This window comes from Danio aesculapii, chromosome 21, assembly GCF_903798145.1.
Source record: "Danio aesculapii chromosome 21, fDanAes4.1, whole genome shotgun sequence".
NCBI lineage: Eukaryota > Metazoa > Chordata > Actinopteri > Cypriniformes > Danionidae > Danio > Danio aesculapii.
The window spans coordinates 28,979,010-29,003,960 of NC_079455.1; the positions used below are offsets into that span (position 1 = coordinate 28,979,010).

The 24,951-nt window shown below is 34.3% G+C and overlaps 1 protein-coding gene across 2 annotated transcripts in view; it reads left to right on the forward strand.

The window, feature by feature from the left end:
* The window catches only part of unc5da (unc-5 netrin receptor Da), a 357,817-nt gene that overhangs the window by 300,639 nt on the left and 32,227 nt on the right, over positions 1 to 24,951 (forward strand). For both annotated transcript variants that reach the window (XM_056446616.1, XM_056446617.1), the window contains 3 exons: positions 3,356 to 3,544; positions 13,205 to 13,609; positions 15,266 to 15,350. In XM_056446616.1, the coding sequence (XP_056302591.1) occupies positions 3,356 to 3,544; positions 13,205 to 13,609; positions 15,266 to 15,350 (679 nt within the window). The remainder of the gene's footprint in view (positions 1 to 3,355; positions 3,545 to 13,204; positions 13,610 to 15,265; positions 15,351 to 24,951) is intronic.

A 24,951-nucleotide genomic window follows, 5' to 3' on the forward strand; every position in this document is an offset into this window, starting at 1 on the left:
GTAACAAATATTTAACTACACTGTAAAAAAACTTACCGCGTTAAATTGTTTAGAAATATCAAATGTTTTTATTTTTCCCAAAATAAAATATGATCATGCATTGATTTTTAATTAATTAATTACAACAGTAAGGTCTGACTTTGCTTAGACAAAAGTCTTGTCACTTATAATTATGTACAGTGTAGAATATAAAGTCATGGTGCTGTGAAAAATGAATTAATATTGCATATGACTTCATGAGCTTGGAGAACTGCATCCATACATCTCTGCAATGACTCAAATAACTTATTAATAAAGACATCTGGAATGGCAAAGAAAGTGTTCTTGCAAAACTCTTTGGATTCTTTGAATTCATCTTTAATGCCTCCTCCTTCATCTTACCCCAGACATGCTCAATAATGTTCATATCTGGTGACTGGGCTGGCGCACCTTGACCTTCTTTGCTTTCAGGAACTTTGATGTGGAGGCTGAAGTATGAGAAGGAGTGCTATCCTACAGAATTTGCCCTGTGGTTTGTAATGTGATGTGCAGCACAAATGTCTTAATACCTCAGGCTGTTGATGTTGCCATCCACTTGACAGATCTCTCACATGCCCCCATACTGAATGTAACTCCAAACCATGATTTTTCCTTAACCAAACTTGACTAATTCTGTGAGAATCTTGGGTCCATGCGGGTTCCAATTGGACTTCTGCAGTATTTGTGATAATTGGGATGCAGTTCAACGGATGAATCATCAGAAAAGTCTACCGTCTGCCACTTTTCCAAATAGAAGTCAAGTTATTATTTGTTGCTCTTACAACTGGGATCCACGACAAGGCTTTTGTCAGGTAGTGTATAACAAAAAAAAAAAATTGTTGAAACCAAATTAACTTCATTAAATAAATTAAAGTAACATTTGTTGTCATGACTTTATATATCTTTTTTCACAGTGTATAATCTCCCAAATCACATTTATTTTTAGTGTTAACACTTATTATGGTGCTATAAAAATACTTTCACTGGAAGCAGAACAAGCCTAAAGGGCTGAGCACACCAAGACAATTTTTGCACTTAACGACTCGTGACTAAACAAAGGTTGCCAGTGTGACTGTGCACAGTCTGCACACCAAATAATAACAAATAAAAAATGCCTCAGGCAAATTTTTTTAGTTTAATGTGTCACGTTAAAACTGGTTGACCAATGAGATTGGCACTTTTGTTCACGTGCCTGAAGCTGCTGAAGTTACAGCAAACATGACTCGGTGGTGCTCAAGCACAAAATTACCTACTGTAGGCAAGCACACTTTCCTAACAATGAAGAAGATTCACTAAGGGAAGATGAATGTGGTGCTGCATGTGTACCAGGGTATTTCTGCCTTCTAAGTGCAGTCTAACACCAGGGAGGGATTTTGCACATTCACTGTGCTCATCACCAGTGAAAATTGCTGAAAAACATCTTGAACAATGCTGCAATAAGTGCAAGCGTCTGGATGTGCACAAGCCTTTAGGTGAAACTTAATTAGAGGTATCTTCACTAATAATGTGCTAATAATACAAATAATGTGTTATCAGATTAAATGTTTGAGCCAAATAAAAAAATTCACTCAATAAAAGTGAATCAGTTTTTACTGATTTTGATAAAACTGGATTGAACCTACTCAGTTCTTTTTCGTTGTGCAAATTGTGTTTTTTGTTGTTGTTGTTGTTGTTTTTGAGTTGGTGCTAAAAAAAAATATGTACTGAAAAAACAAAAACTAGAAAAAAAAATTAATTGAGGGAAATTTATTTTTAAAAACAGAAACATGTTGATAAAACGTAAAATAATTACATTTCCTCGTGAGATCAGGCTGATGTCGGGTTGGGTGATCTCCCCTCGTGTTCACAGGTGCATTGTAGGGGGTCCTTCAGAAACGTGGTTGAAAACAATCGGCCTAGGGTGTTAGAAGCATTTTAGGGGGCACTTTTAATGGACCCAGGTTAAAATCCACCTTTCACCCAAACCTATTCTTCTGTTTGTTTAGATTTTGTTTGTTTTCTTGTCATCTCATAGAAGATCACAAAGGTGCTTATTTTAAATAAAAACAAATAAAACAATAAAAAGTCTAAATGAACAAATGAACAATAACAACGAAGTGTGTTCAAAAAAACTGAGTTATATCCAAATACACATGTTATTCCCCATATGGTCTAAAACCTGACAGGTGGGCAAATCTAAGCTTGTTTTTAATAAAGCAAATATAAATATGCATAAAATGAACAATACTGCTAATAATGATAACATTATACAAAAGCAAATTGTTATGAATAAACTGAAAAAGCCCTCCCAGATGAAGAAGGCATGAAATATGTTTTTTTATATTTATGTAGGCTAGAAAATAATATGTTTTGTAATATTTTAATCCTATATATTTATATCCTGTATATATCCTTATTATATCCTCTATATATATCCTTAATATTTTAATTCTTCTTCATATGTAAAGATATTTGCGCATTGTTGTACATCCTGTTTGTATTAAGCAATGTGTAAGCGAGGCGCATAGCTAACGCGCTCTGTGCTGGACAATAGACCGGCTTTCTTCTGGTCTTTTGAACAGTCTATTAAAGTTTCTCAAAATAGCAACGTCAGAACGAGCAACGTCAAAATGACTCTAGCGCCAAGGTGAAACTAGCAAACAACAATTGTGTTGCGCCTTGCGCCACATTGCGCCGGGTGTATGATAGGGCCCTTAATGTCTATATCGATTTTATATTTTCAAATGTTGTCACTGTCTATCTCACGTTCCATCCTTCCCTCACTCGTGAACAAAACTTCAAGATACTTAAACTCCTCCACCTGAGGTAAGGACTTTAATCCAACCGGGAGATAGCAAACCACCTTTTTCGGTGGAGCACCATAGCCTTGGACTTGGAGGTGCTGATTCTCATCTGATTCTCATCTGATTCCCAGCCATGAAAATGACATGATGGCAAATGTTGTCACTGTTTTGGAGCACACTAGCTTATAGATAACTTTAAAACATACTGAAATGAACAGAACGAATTTAACATGAAAATATATTTTTTTTAATTTCACGGGACCTTTAATAAGAATGCATTTATGGTTAGAGTTAGGGGTAGGTGCCCCATTTGTAATTGTCCCAATATGACATCATCAATTTGATAAATAGATGAAAAGCCAAACATAATACTGCATATATCACAGCAATATCTGACAAAGGAAAACATAAACTGATTAGATTATTTAGATGTACTAAAATACAATGGAACAAGGAAACAAAAGGAAATACAAATGGAAAGTCCATTAAAAGAGAAAGTGAACACAAACAGAATGTGACGGTGATCATTTGTGTGTTTCTCTGTGTTTTTCTAGCTGATGTGGAGAGCAGTAATGACGTGGCTCTGTACTCTGGTCTGGCTGCGGGTGTTGTTACTGTGGTTGTGTTGGTCATTGCTGTGACGTTGTACCGGAGGAACCAGAGCGAATACGGCGTGGATGTCATCGATTCTTCTGCACTGACTGGAGGATTTCAGTCCTTCAGCTTCAAAAGTGCCAGGCAAGGTGAGCAAAAAACACAACAAGTTGACCCTGCTGCAGATGTGAGTCATGTCATAATTATACAGTAGTGTTTGCGGGGCAGCAGTGTGGAAAAATTTCTTCCCTTTTTTATTGTCTCTACTGTTAATTCAGCTTGGACTGTTGAACCTGCAAACTGTTGAAATGTTAAGGAAGTTTTGATTTAACCTGTCTGTTTTTCTGTTTTCTTGTTTTAAGACTCATCATACATTTTGTTTTCATTTTCTTTTCATTTTGAAGTTTTAAGTATGCTTTATTTATGTGCTTTAATTATATATTATTTGTGTAATTTTATTTTTGTCTAGTTTGTATATTTTTATACAGTTTAAAAACATATTTTTATTAATATTTGTTTTATTTCTATATCTTTTTGTTTTGTTTATTCAGATTTTAAGGAGGTTTTGAATGACTATTACTTTAGTTTCTCTGGTAGAATTATTTTCATTCAGAATTTTCTTTCCTATATTGTGTTAAATTTATTTAAATTTAATTTAATTTTATTGATTTATTTTTTTTTTATTTTCTTTAATTTTAATTTATTTTATTTTCATTAATTAATTTTCTTTTCGGCTTAGTCCCTTTATTAATCAGGGGTCGCCACAGCGGAATGAACCACCAACTTATACATCATATGTTTTACGCAGCGGATGCCCTTCCATCTGCAACCCATTACTGGGGAACACCCATACACTCTCATTCACACACATACACGTTGGTCAATTCACCTGTACCGCCTGTCTTTGGACTTGTAGGGGAAACTGGAGCACCCGGAGCACACCCATGCGAACATGGGGAAAACATGCAAACTCCACACAGAAATGCCAACTTACCAAGCCGAGGCTCGAACCAGCGACCTTCTTGCTGTGAGGCGATAGCACTACCTACTTCGCCACCGCGTTGCCTTTATTTTATTTTACTTTATTTTATTTTATCTTGTTTTTTACTGTTTATTCAGATGTTAAGGAGGTTTTGAATCACTATTACTTTACTTTCACCAGTAGAATTATTTTCATTTAGAATTTTTTTCCGATATTGTGTTAATTTATTTAAATTGTATTTATTTTTATTTATTTAATTTTATAAAAAAAAATTATAACATTTTATTAAGTAAAATTTTTTTATTTAATTTTATTTTATTTATCATTTTATTTTGTGTTATAATTTTATTTTATTTTATTTCATCTACTTAATTAAGCTTGCTGCACTGTTTATTGCTGAAAAAAAATCTAAATCACATTCTATCACAATCTCGGTATAAACTACCAGACCCAACACAAAATAAATTATTGTGAAAGAGATATGAATATAGAAAATAAAGTACTTTGTTATTTAAACCTTCTGCAGAGAAAAAGATCATTCATTGCGCAGCCTTTATTTTGCACCCTTTACTTCCACTTTACCTGAGTAAGAAAAAGATACCTTAAAGCAATACTTTTTTTGGGAGCCTTCTTTCAGCTCACTGTGTTTCTTGTCTTCTTGCGTCTCTGCTTTAGGGTGTTAGTTGATTTACTCTCCATGTCTCTCTGCTCTTTCTCTCCTCTGGCTCGTCTGACGCCCCCAGGAAAGGAGATTGATGTTGATGGAGGGGTGCAGAGAGCGGAGCACTAGTTCTGTTCAGTAATGGGGCTCGTTCACGGTGCTATCACTCTCCTCGGCCCACTAAACACCACCATCACTACAGACACACATGCCGATCACCAGATGTCGAGACTGGAAGTTTCAAAACACATGAGCTGATAGATGCCACGGTGAACCCATCAAATGCTGAAAACATCAATGAAATGATGGATGGATGAATGGAAAGTGTTGTAGATGGGCATGTAAAAATCCGAAAAGCAAGGAAAGAGACATTTTATAAAATATCAAGGCAAGCTCATGAATATTAATTAGGTGGCATAGAATTGTTCAGGGTCTAAAAAACACACTGTTGTTTTATGCTACATTTAAATCTCAATGGTTTTGAATAATAGTACTACTACTACTAATAATAATAACACTAATAATAATAATAATAATATTAATAATAATAATAATAATAATAATAATAATAATAATAGCAGCAATGGGTAATATTGGTAGCACAATCGCCTCACAGCAAGAATGTCGCTATTTGAGCCCCGGCTGGGTCAGTTGGCATTTCTGTGTGGAGTTTGCATGTTCTCCCCGTCTTCGCGTGGGTTTCCTCAGGGTGCACTGGTTTCCCCCACAAGTCCAAAAAACATGTGGTATGTATGTATGTGAATGTGTGTGTAGGGATGTTTCCCAGTGATGGGTTGCAGCTGGAAGTGCATCCGCTGTGCTGTGTCAAACATATACTGGATAAGTTGGTGGTTCATTCCACTGTGGCGACCCCTGATTAATAAAGGGACTAAGCAAATGGAAGAATGAATGAAATGAAAAGAAAATAAAATTTCATTTTATTTATTCATACAATACTGTTATTATTGCTAAAAATTATATTATATATATATATATATATATATATATATATATATATATATATATATATATATATATATATATATATATATATATATATATATATATATATATATATATATATATATATATATATATATATATATATATATATATATTCAATTCAATTCACCTTTATTTGTATAGCGCTTATACAATGTAGATTGTGTCAAAGCAGCTTCACATAAAAGGTAACAGTAAATAGGAACAGTGTAGTTCAGTTTGTAGTGTTTAAGTTCAGTTCAGTTTAGCTCAGTTCAGTGTGGTTTAATAATCACTACTGAGAGTCAAAATACTGAAGAGCAAATCCAACGATGCGCAGCTCTACAGATCCCGAACCATGGAAGCCAGTGGCGACAGCGGAGAGGGAAAAAACACTTCACTTTGGTATCATTAGTGGTAGCATTACTATTTCATTTCCTTTAATCATTAAATTTAGTATTTACTACTGTTATTGTTGCTAATAATAATAATAATAATAATAATAATAATAATAATAATAATAATAATAATAATAATAATAATAATAATAGTATAACCATCATCACCATAATCATAATAATAATCATAATAATTCATGTTGAATGAAAAATATAATTAAATACATTAATATTTATTATTATTATATATATTGATAGCTTTGTTATTATTAGTGGTAGTGGTACTATTTCATTTGATTTATTCATAAAATTCAATATTTACCACTGCTATTATTGCTAATAATGATAATTTGATAATAATAATAATAATAATAATAATAATAATAATAATAATAATAAAAATATTTTTAAATGAAAATGTTTATGAAATACTTTACTATGTATTATTATTATTATTATTATTATTATTATTATTATTATTATTATTATTATTATTATTATTATTAATAGTTAAGTATAATTTATTTTTAAATTATGAGATCAGTATTTTACTACTGTTATTATTGCAATTATTATATTATTAAAGAAAGAAAGAAAGAAAGAAAGAAAGAAAGAAAGAAAGAAAGAAAGAAAGAAAGAAAGAAAGAAAGAAAGAAAAAGAAAGAAAGAACATTTATTTATTTATTTTCGTTATTAATTTATTTATTTGTATTATATGTTGTTTTACACAGCATTAGATATGGCAAAATGTTTGAAACATAACTAGTGAATACGGGATTTTGCTCAAATGCAATAATGATGGACAAATGGCTAGCTGCCTGAAATGTGCCAGTTCGCTTAAAGATTTGCCCAGAGATCTTATCACTATTTGAAATCTGTTCTCATTCGCTGATGCATTTACAACTCCACAAAACACTTTGAAATATGGTGGCAATAGCCATGTTGCCTAGCGACAGTTTTTGACAGCACTGCCAATACACCAACAGCAGAGAGCGACTCTGATAGACGTTCATATCACACAAGACAACTGCTGTCATAAAGAGCGAAACCTTTAGCCCTGCATGACAACTCTCGCACATTCAGACTTTGAAAAGATGTGCGGAACGAGAGGTTTGGAGTGCGAGCCGCAGTCTGTCCTCCTGGGCCTCAGTCCAATCTGAGAAACAGAAAATGAGTCCCTCTCACACCTCTTTTTGCCACCTCTCTGAGGAAAGTGCTCTCGTTCAGCCATTGCTTTTTGATGAATAAAACAGATTGAGGGGTGTCTGTGCGAGTGTGAAGCGTTTGCGCGATCTGTCAAAGCTCGTAATGAAACAAGTGGGATCACTTCACACCGCTGGAGCAGCTGCTTCTAATAATCGCGAGATTGTTGTTGGGTTTGTCTCGATGGTTCATTTTGATAAGTGGAGACATTCTGTTCCATCATAATTCATCACTTTAAGAACTGCTTTTTTCTCTCTCAATTTCACGGTAAGAGTTTTGCAAGGGCTACACATCAAGGTTTGGCTGGTTACCATGATCCAGTTTAGACCTGCTGGTGGATGTCACCCACCATCTGGAACACACCACAAGCATCTGTCTACATTGACTGCCATTAAAGTAAAATAAATAAATAAATAAAAAACTGTATATTTAGTGAAATATGAAATGTTAAAGGGATAGTTTTCACCTCAAAATTAAAATTTACACTTTACTCGCACTCAACAGTTACAAAAGCAGATCAAGGTTATTATAGTTCACGAAAATAAACTAACAAACGAAAACTAGAATTGAAAAATCATTTTCGTTAACTAAAACTAACTGAAACTGTATTGCATTCATACAAAACTAACTGAAACTAACTAAAATGATAGCAAAACATCTTTCATTTTAGGCTTTGTAAATGTATTTAATTCATAAGCCTATTGTAAGCCTTTTAGAAGTAAATCTATTTACTTCATGCTGCCAGTTTTACGCCAGGTGTTTGAGCCATACAGCACCTCGAAGTCTGTAATCCTGCTGCCATTGGCCAGATCAAGCCAGTCCTCCTGTAGTCAGTCCTCGCTGTTGTTCCCGCGACAAAAACAACGACTGTACAAGACAGCAGCACGGTGACAGCATTAAAAACAACCGTAGCTGACACAAATCTATTAATTTAACACATTTGTGTCCAATAGTGAGTTTTATTTCTATATTAGTGATCCTAATCGCAAACTAATCATTTTTTTAACCGGATCTTCTAAGTGAACCGGTTGAACAAGTTCCTGAATTTAACTGAATCATTTGCGTCTCCAGTAAAACTGAATGACTGCTGTAATGACTGTTCTTCAAACTGCTCTGACTCGAAATAAACCAATATATACTGCATTATTCAGCTATTAGAATGGTACTCAGAGATCAGATTTGAGAACACGTGAACTCATAATAATGTGCGTGTGTGATTCAGTGAACTGAACACAAAGAGTACATGACAGACTGCTGTGACTGAACTAAGCATGAACAACTGCAGTGCAGGTAAACCAAGGGCTTAAAGAGAGGATCTGGCGAAGCATAAGTTTTTTCATAACAGAAAGTCGTAATTGAATTTAAATGACAAATTTAAAGAGAAGCCAGATCATGGAGATGTTTTAACTGACTACAATTATGATCGCTAACTATATATTTTTGAAATGTTGAGTCCTAACATGGGAGGATCGTCACGAAAGATCCGATTCACGGAAAAGATCTGAACTTCCCATCACTACTCTGTATGTAACCCCAGAAGCAGTCTTGCACACATGTTTAACTGTACTTAGGCCTAGTATCTTGTGGGCTGTTGTATTTGAATTTGAGGATGGGTAGATGATAGTGTTCATGTGTCCTCTGAATACAGGTTTCAAAAATATATCTTTAGTTGAATTATTATACAATATTCTGGTGATTTTGTATCTTGCACCCAATTAAAAAAAAAACTAACTAACTAATACTGAAACTAATAAAAAATAAACTAAAACTAAGCAATTTCAAAATATAGAAACTAATAAAAACTCGTAAATCTACCTCTAAAAACTAATTAAAACTAACTGAATTTGAAAACAAAAAGTCAAAATTAAATAAAAACTAAAACTAATGAAAAAACCAAAATATAATAAACAAAGTTTGAAGCAGATATTTTGAAGAAGGCTGAAAACCTGTATTCATTGACTTCCATGGTAAAAAACAAATACTATGGATATCAATGGTTACAAGTTCAAAACGTTTTGAAACTTGTAAGTGTAACGCTGAGTAAATGACAATTAAAATTTTTGGGGTAAATTTTCCCCTTAAAAAGTGTTTTTTTTTTACTTTTAGGATAACAAAGTATGTGAAAGAAGCAGTTATTCAATTATTATTTGATAATTATTTAAATAATTATTGTAAATCTAATTTAAATTTGTTATTTTTGGTAGAATATATTTACTTCTGAAAGGTTGTTATGAGTAAGCTAATTAGTTTTGCTAGTTATTTTCTAATAAAAAAAATAACCATCTGGTTTAAATTAAATATCAGCTACACAAACACACTAATTTTATTTTAGCATAAGGTCACACAAAATCAGCCCATATATTATAAAAATATTACAATAAATTAGTAAAAACTATAGTGTTTTTGAACTATACTATGGTATACTGTACTATACTGTACTATTTTGTTAATGCTTTAGCACAATATTAACTATAGTGGGTTAATGAATGAGCAATATTACTTGAGTAGCAGTGCAATATCGCTGTATATCGGCACTGGTGAGAGGCGTGCGTTGGCTTGAGGCCGCAGGCCGAGTGTGATATTGCACTTGTACAACCGTTTGATGGCATTGTGTATACAAAAAAGGAAATTAAACACAGAGAGTCTCAAAAACCCTTTGGTAAGAAGAACTACTTTCTTCCACCATTCATACACATCTGCAGCTGACCGTCAGAACAGCAGAAACCGTTACTACTTCACAAACGTCACAGCATTTGAATGATTCTCTTGCGTAATGTCTAAAATGATGACAAAACGGGATTTTGCTCACATTTTAAGATTATAAGGCTAAACGGCATGAAATGCCATCAGTCTACAGAGATTTCTCATAATTATATAAACGATTGCTGAAAAAATATTTTTTTCTCCCCTAAGGAATTATTATGCGCTCTCTGTCGCCATCTTGTGGCGGAACGTCAACCGGCTTTGCTCTGCTCGGCATGACTCTGCTCTGCTCAATGCGCTGAATCTCTGAATTTATGAACATTTAAAAATAGGCACCATCCTTATAAATAAACTGCATTGTTGCAATCTAAACAACTACTACTATTCTCACCTAAAAATACCTCAAAAGAACATTATGTTGTCCAACAGCTCCAATAATTGTCAAACTATAGTCCTCTGCTTGCCACTCGTGTGTGCAGAGTAATACACAAGGGTAAAGAGGCTGTAAGAGTGCTGATATTTCTTTAATCTCATGGCCAATCAGATTTGAGAACCAGACAGAACTGTTGTATAAACTGTAATAAATACTCTAGCACACTTAATTTTTACTGTAGTGTATAATATAATAGGCGACACAGTGGTGCAGTAGGTACTGCTGTCGCTTCACAGCAAGAAGGTCACTGGTTCGAGCCTCGGATGGGTCAGTTGGTGTTTCTGTGTGGAGTTTGTATGTTCTCCCCATGTTCGCTCCATGGGTGCTTCATTTTCCCCCACAGTCCAAAGACATGTGGTACAGGTGAACTGGGTAAGCTAAATTGTCCATGGTGTATGAGTGTGAATAAGTGTGTATGGATGTTTCCTAGAGATGGGTTGCGGCTGGAAGGGTATCTGCAGCGTAAAACATATGCTGGGTAAGTTGGCGGTTCATTCCGCTGTGGCGACCCCAGATTAATAAAGGGACTTTACAGAAAAGAAAATGAATGAATAAATTAATGTATAGTATAATATACTCTATAGTTGTAGAAAACTACAGTATTGGGTCATTTGCATATATTGTTACCATAGCAAGTATAGAATTACCTCAACAGATTAATTTAGGTAACAAGGTTCAAAAATGTATTTAAATGTAAATTTATTATAAATTGCTATAGGGTTTTTTTTTTACCTGGGAGTGTATGTTTTTACAATTTCTGAGCTGATTATAAAAAGATCATTGAATTCTGCAGAATGGAATTAAATGTTGAGTTGCCAGGAGTACTGTGTGCGTGCTGATAACTGAAAACATTCCTAAATTATTTAGTGTTCGATAAATATTTCACATCTAGTAAATATTAAATGATTTAATAAACAAACATGCAAAGCCAGCCCAGGAATGTAGTCAACTTTTTGAATGATGGATGTTTGAGTTCTTTGGGAACCTGCAGAGATTCAGTTGAATTCTGCAGGCTCAGAAGGCCTGCAGGTCAACATAAAGTGTATGATAGACATTTTGCACTGTGCTGTACTGTATTGCTGAGCCTGTAGATGTATGCTGATATATTATCAAAGGCCCAGTGTTCCAAAATATAGCCCAAAAATTCACTGCAATGTATCTGTTTTATACACAAATAAGTTTCAAGCTGTGTCTCGGTCAATTTAAGAACTTTTAAAGATGATGCAAAGGAGAAAGACTTTAGAAAATGCATTAAAAATAAATAAAAATGATTTTGCCTTAATGCATTTTATGAATACTTGAATTTGGGTAAGTGTTATTAAAATGCTAAAGATTTTTGGCTAAAAAGTCTACACAGAGATGACACTGTAAAAATGCAGGGTTTCACACAATTCATTCATGTTGTCCTAACACAAATGGATTAAGTTAAATTAACAAATTTAAGTGGATTGAACATAAAAAATTACCTCGTCCAAATAAAGTCTCAAGAATTGTGTTGTTTCAGCTTATTTTGAATAAGTAGTTTTAACAAAAGCAGCTAGAAAAAAAAATTTTTGAGTGAATTTTTTTCTTTTTTTTAGAATAGGATTCAGAATTATGATCAAAATATGTACTTCGCAAGCTTGTACAGTCATGGTATCCAATGTTTTATTTAACCTGCATTTATATAAACAATGCTTCTATCACATGTGCTTCTTCTTTGCTTGTTTTTGGTTCCATAAATCCTGTACTCTTTCCGAAGGTCCATAGCACCACCTAAATGTACTATTTAACATTAGCTATGTTGCCATTAGCCATCCGAATATGTGAATTAAATTTATGTGCAAAACTGGAATATTGCATAAATCATTTCACCATTTCAATCCAATGAGTAAAAGAGAACAAAATTGTCACTTCCTTATAAATTGCTGCCAAATATAAAAAAGAAAAATGGATTTTACGTTGATAGGAGAAGCCAATGAGGCCGTTTTTTCTTATATTAGACATTTCTTATGAACCTGTGGACGTTTTTAGAGGAACGAGAGCTCTCTTTAGGAGCACAGCCGCTAAACCCAATTTTGGAAAGTAATAATATCAGAATAATACAACTTTGATGATGGACTTTGGCTAAGGTATTTTATAATGACCATAACAATATTTCAGGTATTTTACGATGTGGTCAGCCCACTGATTTTTCTTTTAATGACATCCCTTATTTTTGTTGTTACATGATTTATTTTGTTAAAACAAAATCGCTTTTTTGATGCACATGCTAAAATGTATTCGTAAATGCATTATCGTTATCTCTTTTTTTTTTGCATCTTAGATAGTTTTGTGATATTCCAAAATGAGCATAAAAACAGGTGAATGGAAACGTAGCATATGAAAAATTGGACTCATAAATGGTTGTGAATGAGTTAATAGACCCAGACACAATAAATGATAAATATCTCCTGCTCTGTGTTCCAGGTAACCCTCTGTTAATGAACTCTTCCATGCAGCCCGACCTTACGGTGTCACGAACCTACACCAGCCCCATCTGTTTCCCAGACTCCATGGAGAAAGAGCTCATCCCTGAACCTGCCCTCTTTGACCCCCTTCCAGACCTCAAAGTCAAAGTGCACAGCTCCTTCATGGTGTCGCTGGGTGTTTCGGAAAGGGCAGAGTACCATGCAAAAGCCCCGTCCCAAACGTTCCCTCGCGGTGTGGTGCAGGAGATTGGGGGCGGAGGGGGCACTCTGGGTGGGAGGGGCAAGAGTCAGCTGACCTCCATCCAGCCAGCGCTGATCTCCAGTATGACTAATGGCAAGCGGACGCTTAGGACCAACGGGGTGTTCGGGCATGGCGGAGGACGACTGGTGGTGCCCAATGCAGGTGTGTTTTTAATGGATGCCTGCTGTAGAGAGATTGAAGGACAATCAAGAGAGGGTATAAATCAAATAAATATATAAATAGACAAAACAAAGCAAACTTCATGTGAGTAAGAAAGTGTCTATTTTAGGTAAAGATAACAATTTTTTATTCAAATTATTATTACAATTAGAATACTGTTTTCCATTTTAATATTTATTTGATTGTAATTTATAATGTGAATTTTTCATCAGTGTCATTAGACCTGCTAGTATTAGATGCTGCAAACCTTTCATCAATTATTATAATATTCTGACTTGTTGCTTAAGACACACTTGCTAGTATCGTCCGTAGCTGCGTATTCATGGGCCCAAAAAATCTGTTTGTAGTGTACTAGTCGTCAAATCCAAATATATAATACAGCTCTCAAAACACATTTTCAAATAGGCATTTTACTTTCAAATACACTGCATATTTAAAGTCTAAATAATTACATTATTGTCTTGAAAACTCTTCAAAATGCATTGTGAAACAACAACAGCATTCCCCTGATATATGGCAATGTATGCAAATTACTTATATGACAACGAAATTCATATTTGGATTTCACATGCTGTGTATAATATGATACAGTATATAACTATTGGAATGAAATATTTTAGCTGTAATGTTATATATGTGTTTGCATATGACAATATATGCAAATTGCATATATGACAAGGAAGTTCATATTTAGATTTGATGAAAAGGTTCTCAGCCAATCAGATTCAAGTTTTTGTATGATGTGACAATATCACTGGGATCGAGTTCATGTGATTATTTTACATGATATTTACAGCTGTTTACATGTCCTATCTAAGTGGGCAGCCAAACTTACTTGCTTCGTCACTTTTGGAAATACAGACTAGTATGCAAGCACACTAGTCTCTTCTGTATTCTCTCTCCATCTCTCTGTTCTTGTCTTCCTCTCTCACACACTCAGTATATCCGGTGGCAGTGCACGGCACCCAGCGGCTGAGAGAGGGGGCAACTGACAGAGAAGCAGACAGACCAGCAGGGCGGCATTGATTTAGGAGTCTCTAGGGTCCATCTCTCTCTCCCTCTTTTACACTCCCTTGCTCTTTTCCACCTCTGATCCTGTCACATGCAGTAAAGAGTCTTGACAGGCTTGCAGAAGTGTGTGAGAAAGGTTAGAGGCTAGTGCATCTGTTGAAGCGTGCCGAAGCCTTTTTAAGACCTTTACAGGCGAATAGTGACTCTAACAACTTTACAGACGCCTCGTCACTTCACAAGGTGCACATCGTACACAGAAGGAAGGTTTCAAATTGATTTTTAAGAAGACATGTTGTCATTCACGAGTCCCAAAAGAAAAATGTTTAGCCCTTTTTTTTTGCGTAATTCCAGGCCTTGTGTCGAAATATTCATTACACTGAAAGGGCTTCAGGGAAATTAAGAGCATTTCCAAAAGAGGAACTTTTGTTTGTTCCAGTTTAGCATCCAAGTCCCATTCCGTCATTTTGTCAGATCATATAAATTGTTTGCTTTTGTGTGTGTGTGTGTGTGTGTGTGTGTGTGTGTGTGTGTGTGTGTGTGTGTGTGTGTGTGTGTGCGTGTGCGTGTGCATGCGTGCGTATGTGTGTGTGTGTGTGTGTGTGTGTTTGTGTTTTGTTTTTTGGCTAGGAGTGAGTTTGCTGGTGCCTCATGGAGCGATTGAAGAGGACACAACCTGGGAACTGTACATGAGCATTACACAGCAGGACTCCAGGTAATATATCCAGGACACTGACGCACAAAACTGAGGCGCTGTTCAACTATTCTGCTGTTTCACAACCTAGAGAGATGCCTATGGAAAGAGAAAAAGGCACAGTATTGAGGCTGGTCCAACTTAAATATGCTGTTTTGTAAGTTGTCTGTAGCTCATTTTTGGCAGATACTTTTATTGAGAACTGCAACACACTTGGTGAAATACATTCAGGATGGCAGACAAAGCCATACCAGTCATTATAAATAAGAACCAAGCTTCCAAATACATCAAACAAAATCAAGTTCATTTTGAGCTTGTATCATATATACACTTCTGGTCGAAGGTTTGGTGTCAGTTTTTTTTTTTTTTTTTAAGAAAATTATTCTGTTCATCAAGGCGGCATTTATTAAATAAAACAAAATATTAAATTGTTAAATATTTAAAAATATGTAAAATAACTGCTTTCTTGTTGTACGTAGTTTCAAATGAAATGATTACTCCAGTCATTATTGCTTTTATTACTATTACCATTAATAATAATAATATATACTGTACTGTATTTTTGATTAAATAAATGCAGCCTTGGTGAGCAGGATAAGCTTATTTTGAAACATTTAAAAATCTTACTGACCCCAAACATTTGACCGGTAGTGTATTTTTTAACATTATTGCAGCTGGTAAATACCATTAAACAGTTGAGTAGTTACATAACAAGTACAGTAGGTGTGTCTCTTAATCTCCGACCTTTTTTGTTATTCAAATATTTGAGTTTTTTTCTATTTAGTCTGTCAGGGTCTGACACAAGATATAAAGTAATACTATTTTGATTACAATTGAAACTGACTTTTTCAGATTTCATTTTGTAAAGCTGTTAGTTTTAAAGGGGAAATATTCTGCCCCCTTTTTAAAAGATACTAAATAAGTCTCTGACATCTAGGACTAGGAACCTTGCAAAACAATTATCACAATATCATGTTTTATATCATTCGGTATCGATAATTATTCAATATTTTTTAACAATCCTTTTCGGACTATTGGGATTTTTTTTAACAACTTTAATTTAATTTACCAACATTACTAAGGCAAATAGTTTCAACATTCAAGACTAAAATATTTAAACAAAACATCTCATCACTTTATAATAAAATAAACATAAGTGTTAAAGAGTCTCTTAAACTTGATAAATAAAATGTTACAAAGTGTGTGCAGTGGTAAAGTGTAATTGCTGAACAATCAGTGCAAACTTTAAGATGTGAATAATAATGATACAGTAAACCTTAAACTCTGTAAAGAAAACAAACCATGATAATCAAATCTGAGCATTCAAGAAAAGGAACTAATCATTCTTCAAATATATATTACAACATTACAAATTGTAAAATTGGATGAGTACATTACCCCTATGCTAAAAACTCTTTCAGATGGGGTGCTAGTGGCTGGGATGCACAAGAAAAGAAACCCAAAAGCCACTCTGGCGACAACCTTACATCCTGTTTTATTTAAAATCTCCTCACTGCTGCTATCCGGCACTCATTTTCATGTGCTGTTATTCTGACCTGAAGTTACAAGTGCAAGCGTGTGGATTCCTTCACCATTGTCAGTGCGCTTTGTGCTCATGCTGCACTGGCATCTCTCATAACTAGGCGAACATCAACTGTTTTGCCAGAGAATGACAAACAGACTAAACATTGCTGCAGATGCAATAGTTTATGGAGAAAAATTTAAAAGCACTGCAGTGTTTGGGTGCGGTGTGTTTGTCTGAGGTAATTTGTCTGCCGTTATCACTGAAATGTGTATATTCCATACAAAGTGTGAAGCAGATTGGTACACTAATTATATAATTTAGCTAAAAACTTTGAGTAACATTTTATTTTGATGGTTCAGTTGAGTATTAAGGGGTCACACACCAGAAGCGCCGCTCAGCACCATACATTTCAGAATTCTAAACATAGGTTTCTATCAGGGTATACACACTGGCGCAGCAAGTCGGCGGCTGTTTGCGGCACCCAGCCACAACTCAGGACACTGTTCATATTTCTGCCATGCCACAGAGTGCCATCTGAATAGTTTCGTGTGCAATGCGAATGTGCGCGTCTGGTGTCCGATAATTTTAACTGTCATGTGCGCCGTGTAGCGCGCTGAGCGGTGCATCCGGTGTGTGACCCGCTTTAGTAGACTGTCCTGCTTAATATCTGTTGATACTGCTCCATCAATAGACATTTAACTGACCATAAGAAGCTTTGCTAGTTACACTAACCCTTACCCCAACCTAACAGTCTACTTATAATCTAAATAGAATTAGTTGACATGTAGATACAATATAACTTAAATTCAACAAATGAACCATCAAAATAAAGTGTGACCAAACTTTGCTACTCAGTCATTATGTTTCAGGAGTAAGGCTTTGGTTTTGATAGTAGGCCTGTGTATTGAAGGCAGGTTTGTGTGACTGACTCTCCTGGGGCTCATTTAAAAAGCTGTACTTTCATAGAGTTAGTATGCTGGGCCTGTGTGCAAGAGTGGTTAAACACATCCAAGTCCAGCAGGTTATCAGCCAGGTGTGCCATCCTGTCGCAACAAGGGAAAAAAAGATGGTGACTCTGAAACAATGGCACTGTACGCGACCTGAGACCAGCGCTGTAGACATCAGAGTACAGGCAATGCATGCTAAATGAGAATTTCTCAGCCTGTTTGAGTCCAGTGTCCGCCATTGTATTTGACACCCACCTAGCCCTAGCTTTTAGTAAAATATTGATTTTAATGCATCTGAACTCCAAATGCAGCACTTGTTTGTCTAAAGCAGCTGTATCATTTGGTTATTTAATCATTTATCACTGCTGCTAACTCCTTTTTTTTTGGTCACTTAATTATTAATATCTAGTTTGTTGTACTTTTGCATTGTGCACATTTTTTTGTGATGTTGCATACATCAATCACGCCATATGTAATGATTTAAAATTACTTTTTGCATAATTTGTATTACTTTTATTCATGTTTTAGTCACAAGTCCAGTTAATTTCTGACAAGCACAACACTACCACAATAAATCATATTTGATTGCAATTTGAAGCAGGGCATTTTTCTAAATAAATTCCAGAATCCTCTCAATATCATGACAAGTCCTTTAAAAAACACAAACTTTAATATCAAACTTCTAACCTGTGTTTGATAATGTTACATCAATTAACGTGATTTTCTTAATTAATGTTTTTTTTTTTTTTTTTTATCTAGTCTTGATTTCTAAACATTCTTAAATCAAGAAGCATTTTCTAGACTAGTAAAAAATCTTGATTTAGGTCTGCCAGTGGGGTAAGCAAACGACTTGTTTTTAGGTTAGTATGCTTACCCCACCATTTTACTTGTTTCTTTTTTTTTTTTTAAACAAAATAATAATTTCTACTTATCCTCAAAAATTCTTCTTGGCTTAAGATTTTTTTAGATATTTAGACTAGAAACGAGACAAAAACTAACTATATTAAACTAGTTTATAACAGATTTCTGAACATATTTTGAACATAAGAGTTTAAATAACTAATTTGCGTTAACAATTTTTTTGTCTTGCCATGATGACAGCACATAATATTTTTTTAGCTATTTTGCAAGATACTATTATTCAGAGGAGTGCAGATTCCGCAGTTTTTTATGACGCGTCTGCCTAAATTCAAAATAACAAAGTAGTTGCCTTAAAATAATGAGCTCAGACTGAGAAACTAAGACATAGTGTTGGTTTTATACTGATTACTTTATTAAACAATATTTGTTTTCAACATGACACTTTAAGCTTTCTATACATATATGTCTCATCTCTGTGTGTGTTGTTTTCACAGTTTCAGTTCATTTTAGTGATGTGTTTCTAAAAACAGTTTGCAGAGAGACTGTTTATTTTCCTAATTTTGCAAAAGCACACACTTTTGCTGTTATTGTTAGTGTACACAAAAAAGTAGAGACCAAACAGATTCGATTGGTGTAAAACACCTATTTGTGTGACAAAATCAACAGAGTAGTCTTAGGTCCCTATCATACACCCGGCGTAATAGGGTGCAAGACGTGTTTTGCGCGATGTGTTGCTATTTTCAGACCAGCACAACCCTAATTTTCACGTTTGGCGCCACGTTGTTTAAATACAAATCCATTTGTACCGCTTTGTGAACTTATGGGTGTTCCGGTCTAGAGAGGAGGTGTGTTAAGCCGCATTGTTGGCGCATTGCTAGTTTTTGGAACTGAAACAGACCGCGCCATTGACCAGCTGAAATCAGGTCTAAAGTCCAGCGCAGAGCGCATTAGTTGTGTGCCTTAAAAGCATATATATTGCTTAATACACACAGGATGTACAGCAATACACAAATATCTTTACAAATGAAAAAGAATTAAAGGATTAAAATATTTAGAAAAATATTATTTTCTACATAAATATAAAAACCACTGCCTCCATGCCTTCTTCATGTCAAGGGGCTTTTTCAGTTTATTCATGGCAACTTGCTTTTGTATAATGTTATTAGTAGTAGTAGTAGTATTTATTATATGCATATTTATATTTGTTTTAATAAAAACAAGCTTAGATTTGTCCACCTGTTGGGTTTTGGTCCATGTGGGGCATAGGACCTGTGTTTGGATATAACTTTGTTTTTTGACCACACTTCGTTATTACTGTTCATTTATTCGAAAGTAAAGGTGTAAAGTAAAGAAAAAGTTAAGCACCAAATGGGAAGGCTTGTTCTTTATGCTTGTGCTACAGATGGTCTGTTTTCTCGCTAGTGAAGCATTCAGTTTTATCACTTACAAAGTGCGCCATGTAAATAGTGAATAGCAAACGCTATTTCCAACCGACTCTTAAAGGGAATGGGAGATGAGACTCTGATTGGTTTAATGTGCGTTTTTCTCAAAACATATGCATAACTCAGAATAAGCATAACCCTGTTAGACCACATGCACCGTGGCGCAAACCATATTTTTCCGTCCTTAAAATAGCAAAAGTGGATTCAGACACACCCTAATGCTTTTGCACCATGCACTTTAGACTTTCTGCCTAGACTGTTAAAATAGAGCCCTTAGTGTCTTTTGCACTGATAAGAAAAAAAATGATCATGGTGGCGTTACTTCAGTGGGTTAAAATGCAATTTAAAGGCTTAACTAGGTTAATTAGGTTATCTAGACAAGTTAGGTTAATTAGGCAAGCCACTGGACAACTATGATTTGTTCTGTAGCCAATCGAAAAAATAAAAAAATATAGATAGAAAGAAAGAAAGAAAGAAAGATAGATAGATAGATAGATAGATAGATAGATAGATAGATAGATGGATGGATGGATGGATGGATGGATGGATGGATGGATGGATGGATGGATGGATGGATGGATGGATGGATGGATGGATGGATGGATGGATGGATGGATGGATGGATGGATAGATAGATAGATAGATAGATAGATAGATAGATAGATAGATAGATAGATAGATAGATAGATAGTTTTATAATAATAATTTTAAAAATGCAGACAAACTGCTTTTACTCCAGCCAAAGTAAAACAAAAAAGCTTCCATTAAACACCACTTGGGAAGTATTTAAAAAAGAATAAAAACTTCACAGGAGGGCTAATAATTTTGCCTTCTGTATCCCACCGATTGTGTAGTGAGCAGTAAACATATGTAGTGCAGTAAATCGCGACGCAACTTGGTGTTTCAGGAGCCGAAATCTTTCAGAATGCTGCTCGCTTTGTTCTGGTGAGCAGCTTAACTCGGATTAACCCTCCGTTAAATGATGAGCAAACTTCGGCGAGCTGGGAATTAAAACTAAAGTTGTCAACCAACGAATGTCACCTAGAATCAGACAGTCTCAATCACATGCATGCTCTCAGGGATTGATAGAGATCAAAGGTCACGAGTGTTCAGAGGCCCTTCAGTTGCTCAAAGATGAAAAAACCTCAATCTCGGTGAGAGCGCAGATGAAGGAACCTGCCGGCGTCCGATAAGCGCAGAGCTGTTTGCTTCCCCACCTCCCATCCAGCCAGCGAACACCACCATCACACAGCTATCTGTCAGTCAAGTGCTCAATGCTCAGCTCTGCTGTCAGTCAAAGCCTATCTTTTTGACAGTCCTGGTGAGTGGCGGTGGAGAAATTCAATCCGCAATGCTGCAATCTGACCACAAAGCATCTACAGATGGTGGTATAGAAGAAGAGAGAAGTAGAAATCAATCTGCAGAGCCTCCTAAATTTAGCCGTGTGATCTCCAGAGTCCTCATAACGGCGGCTATAGAGAGCAAAGTCATGAAAAAGGATCAATCAGAGACTCTTTTTATTTGTTCGCAGTGATAGGATTGAGTTTGCTCAGACCTCTGGGCTGTTTGCTGAGCTTAAAGCCGTCCTGTACTCTTCCCCCATGGATTCACCTGGACATGGCAGCGACCATTTGTATTACTAGGAAATGATTCACACTGTGTTAATGAAAGCAAGGTTGTTTTCCTTTTTTTGTTATCCAGACGGATATTAAACCTTGGAATCAATAGGTGATGTATTTGCTCGTTATTAGAGCTGCATCTCAGAGCGTTTTTTTACGTTGATGAAATGTAGGAAATGAAGAATGGTTGGACCCATGCATGCTACTGTAGATAGCATTGGTTAGGGCTGGGCGATTTGGCCCAAAATCAAAATCTTGATTATTTAAACATTTGATTCTTGATTACGGTTAATGAACAATTTATTTATTTATTTAGCCCTCATAGTTCACAGACAAGTTTTGTACAGTAAATATGCATTTTTATTTGGTTCAAGCTGCTTATGTTGCTCAGTTGTCCATGCTCGACATGTCGGCAAAATAACGTAACGGAGCGAGGTCATGTGACTCCACACACAGTAGGGAAATTAACTAGAAAAAAATCGGCATGGAAATATTGATGAAATGCCTGGAGATCGATTATAGGTTTTGATTGTCAATTTTGATTAATTGCCCAGCCCTAGATTTTGTTTAGAACTGAACATTTAACGAAATTGATCAAATTTAGAGATGAATGTATGATTTCTAGCAGACTTGCATTTTAGTAACACTGAGAGAATACTGTATTTTATTTTATTTAAATTTATTTAAAATGTATTTTAATAAAAAAAATATTTTACTTTTTTATTTTAGTTTGTTTAATTTAATTTAATTTAATTTAATTTAATTTAATTTAATTTAATTTAATTTAATTTAATTTAACTTAATTTAATTTAATTTAATTTAATTTAATTTAATTTAATTTAATTTAATTTAATTTAATTTAATTTAATTTAATTTAATTTAATTTAATTTAATTTAATTTAATTTAATTTAATTTAATTTAATTTATGCAACATGAATAGGTTGACCACATGTAGACATGGATGCGTGATTTCTACCAAAGTTTCATTTATTTTATTTTGTCTTATTTTATTCTATTTTTTTTTTTTTTTTTTTTTATCTGCAACATGAACAGATTGAACAAATGTAGACATGAACGTATGATTTCTACCAAACTTACATTTTAGTAACACCGAGAAATGTAATTTAATTTAATTTAATTTAATTTAATTTAATTTAATTTTATTTTATTTTATTTTATTTTATTTTATTTTATTTTATTTTATTTTATTTTATTTTATTTTATTTTATTTTTCATTATTTTACATTATTTTATTTTACATTATTTTATTTTGTTATTTATTTTTATCTGCAACATGAACAACATTGATGTAGATGTAAACACAATTGTATGATTTCTACTAAACCTTCATTTATTTATTTATTTATTTATTTATTTATTTATTTATTTATTTATTTATTTATTTATTTATTTATGTTTAAGTTTTCGTAATTTAGAGATATGATTGTAGGATTTCTACTTTTTATATTATAATTTCTTTTATTTATTTGAAAAGTTTTAGTAATTTAGTCATTTTTATTTGTATTTATATTTTTACATATCTGTTTGTTGCATTGCCATTTTTCTTAAATTTAATGTTTATTACATGTTAAGTATCTAAATGTGTTTAATGGTTTTAACATAAGAATATTTTGACATTATTGTTTTGTTTTTCCGCATTCTAATACTACGTGTGTAAGGACATGATACTTCTGATCATAATCGTGTTTCTATGCCATCGTAATTAAAAAGTCTGTTGATTAAAAAAGCACAAGAGGGGCATCAGATTAACCCACACTGATCAATACTGATGCCCCTTCAACTGTTTTTCATTTATTTACCGCTGTTCCTAATATTTCATCAAATATGAGACACAGCGTTCCATTTGATGTGCATTTTATGTGCATGATTGTGTTAGTTTAGTTTCATTAAATGGTTTTAAATGTCACGTAACATTCTCTCGCCTCTCCAGAATGGCGAAAACAAGCTTAGCTGCTTCATCAGCAGTAATTGCCTTTATTTCAGACACAAAAGAGTTTGGAAACAATGCCAATAGATGGAGGATACGGGGAGGGAACAGGTAATTACTCAATATAAATAAATCAACATGTAAACAAACAGTGCCGACGAAGTGAAAGAGCAATTAGAAGGTTGTGAAGTGACTGACCTGTTGGTGCGGTACAGTGTCAGACACTGTAATTGGAAGGCTGTCTTTGCACACCACCTGCTCAGAATGAGAAATGGCACCAGTTGTACTTGATATTCTGCCCATATGTTCATCAGATGCGTTATTACTAGAAGAGCTTCTGTCAAAATCCATATGTTTAAAATCTTTTTTGAATGGGGAGGTTCAATGAATTTTACACTTGCTTCATGGAAACACATACAGTTGATGGAAAAAATAAACTTATTCCTTAACAATAAATGTTCTATATGGTTTTACAATGATGCATCTGAAGAACCAGTTTGGTTCCTTAAAAGAAGTGTTTGGTAAAAGGCTTTTTCTCTTTCATTCTGGAACCTTTTCTGTTCTATTAAGAACTATTAAAAACACATATTAGTTCTTTGTTGATTAAAACTTTTTTTTAAATTATAAATCTTATGTTCACCTATGTTAGACTAACTACGACTAACTTAGCATCTACATATTCTCTTCTGATGCTCTTCTGATGTTTTGTACGGTGGCCGAGAGAGCTTAATGCACTGCAATATTAGAAACACATGCAATCGCAAAAAACACCAGAAAATTAAGAAATTAACTTCATGGGTTTGACAACATACGGGTTGCAAATCCTCACAACACAAATACATTAATAAAATACACTGCAAACTCTACAACGCAAACAGATTGAGAGAAAGCACTGCAAATTCTTATTAAGCAAACAAAACTTATTAAGAAACGTGGTACAATTTTTCACAAAACATGCAAATAGCATGAACACACAATGGAAATGTTTAAAGAGGACCCAAAAACATGACAGACCCAGCTACAGGTATTTAGGTTATGGTTATTTAGGCTAATAATATACAAAAGACAAGGGAATTGGGTAATCAGGATGTTAAAAAGCTCACCTATTCAAAGATACCGACAACTTCACTGAGCAATAGTCAGGGCACAATAAACAAATCCCAGCTGGGTCCGTCATGTTTTTTGCGTCTCCTTGAAAGATTTCCAATGTGTTCCTTGCTATTTATGAGATATTTGCAGCACAGTTTCTTAATGTGTTTGTGCTGTAAAGATTTGCAAC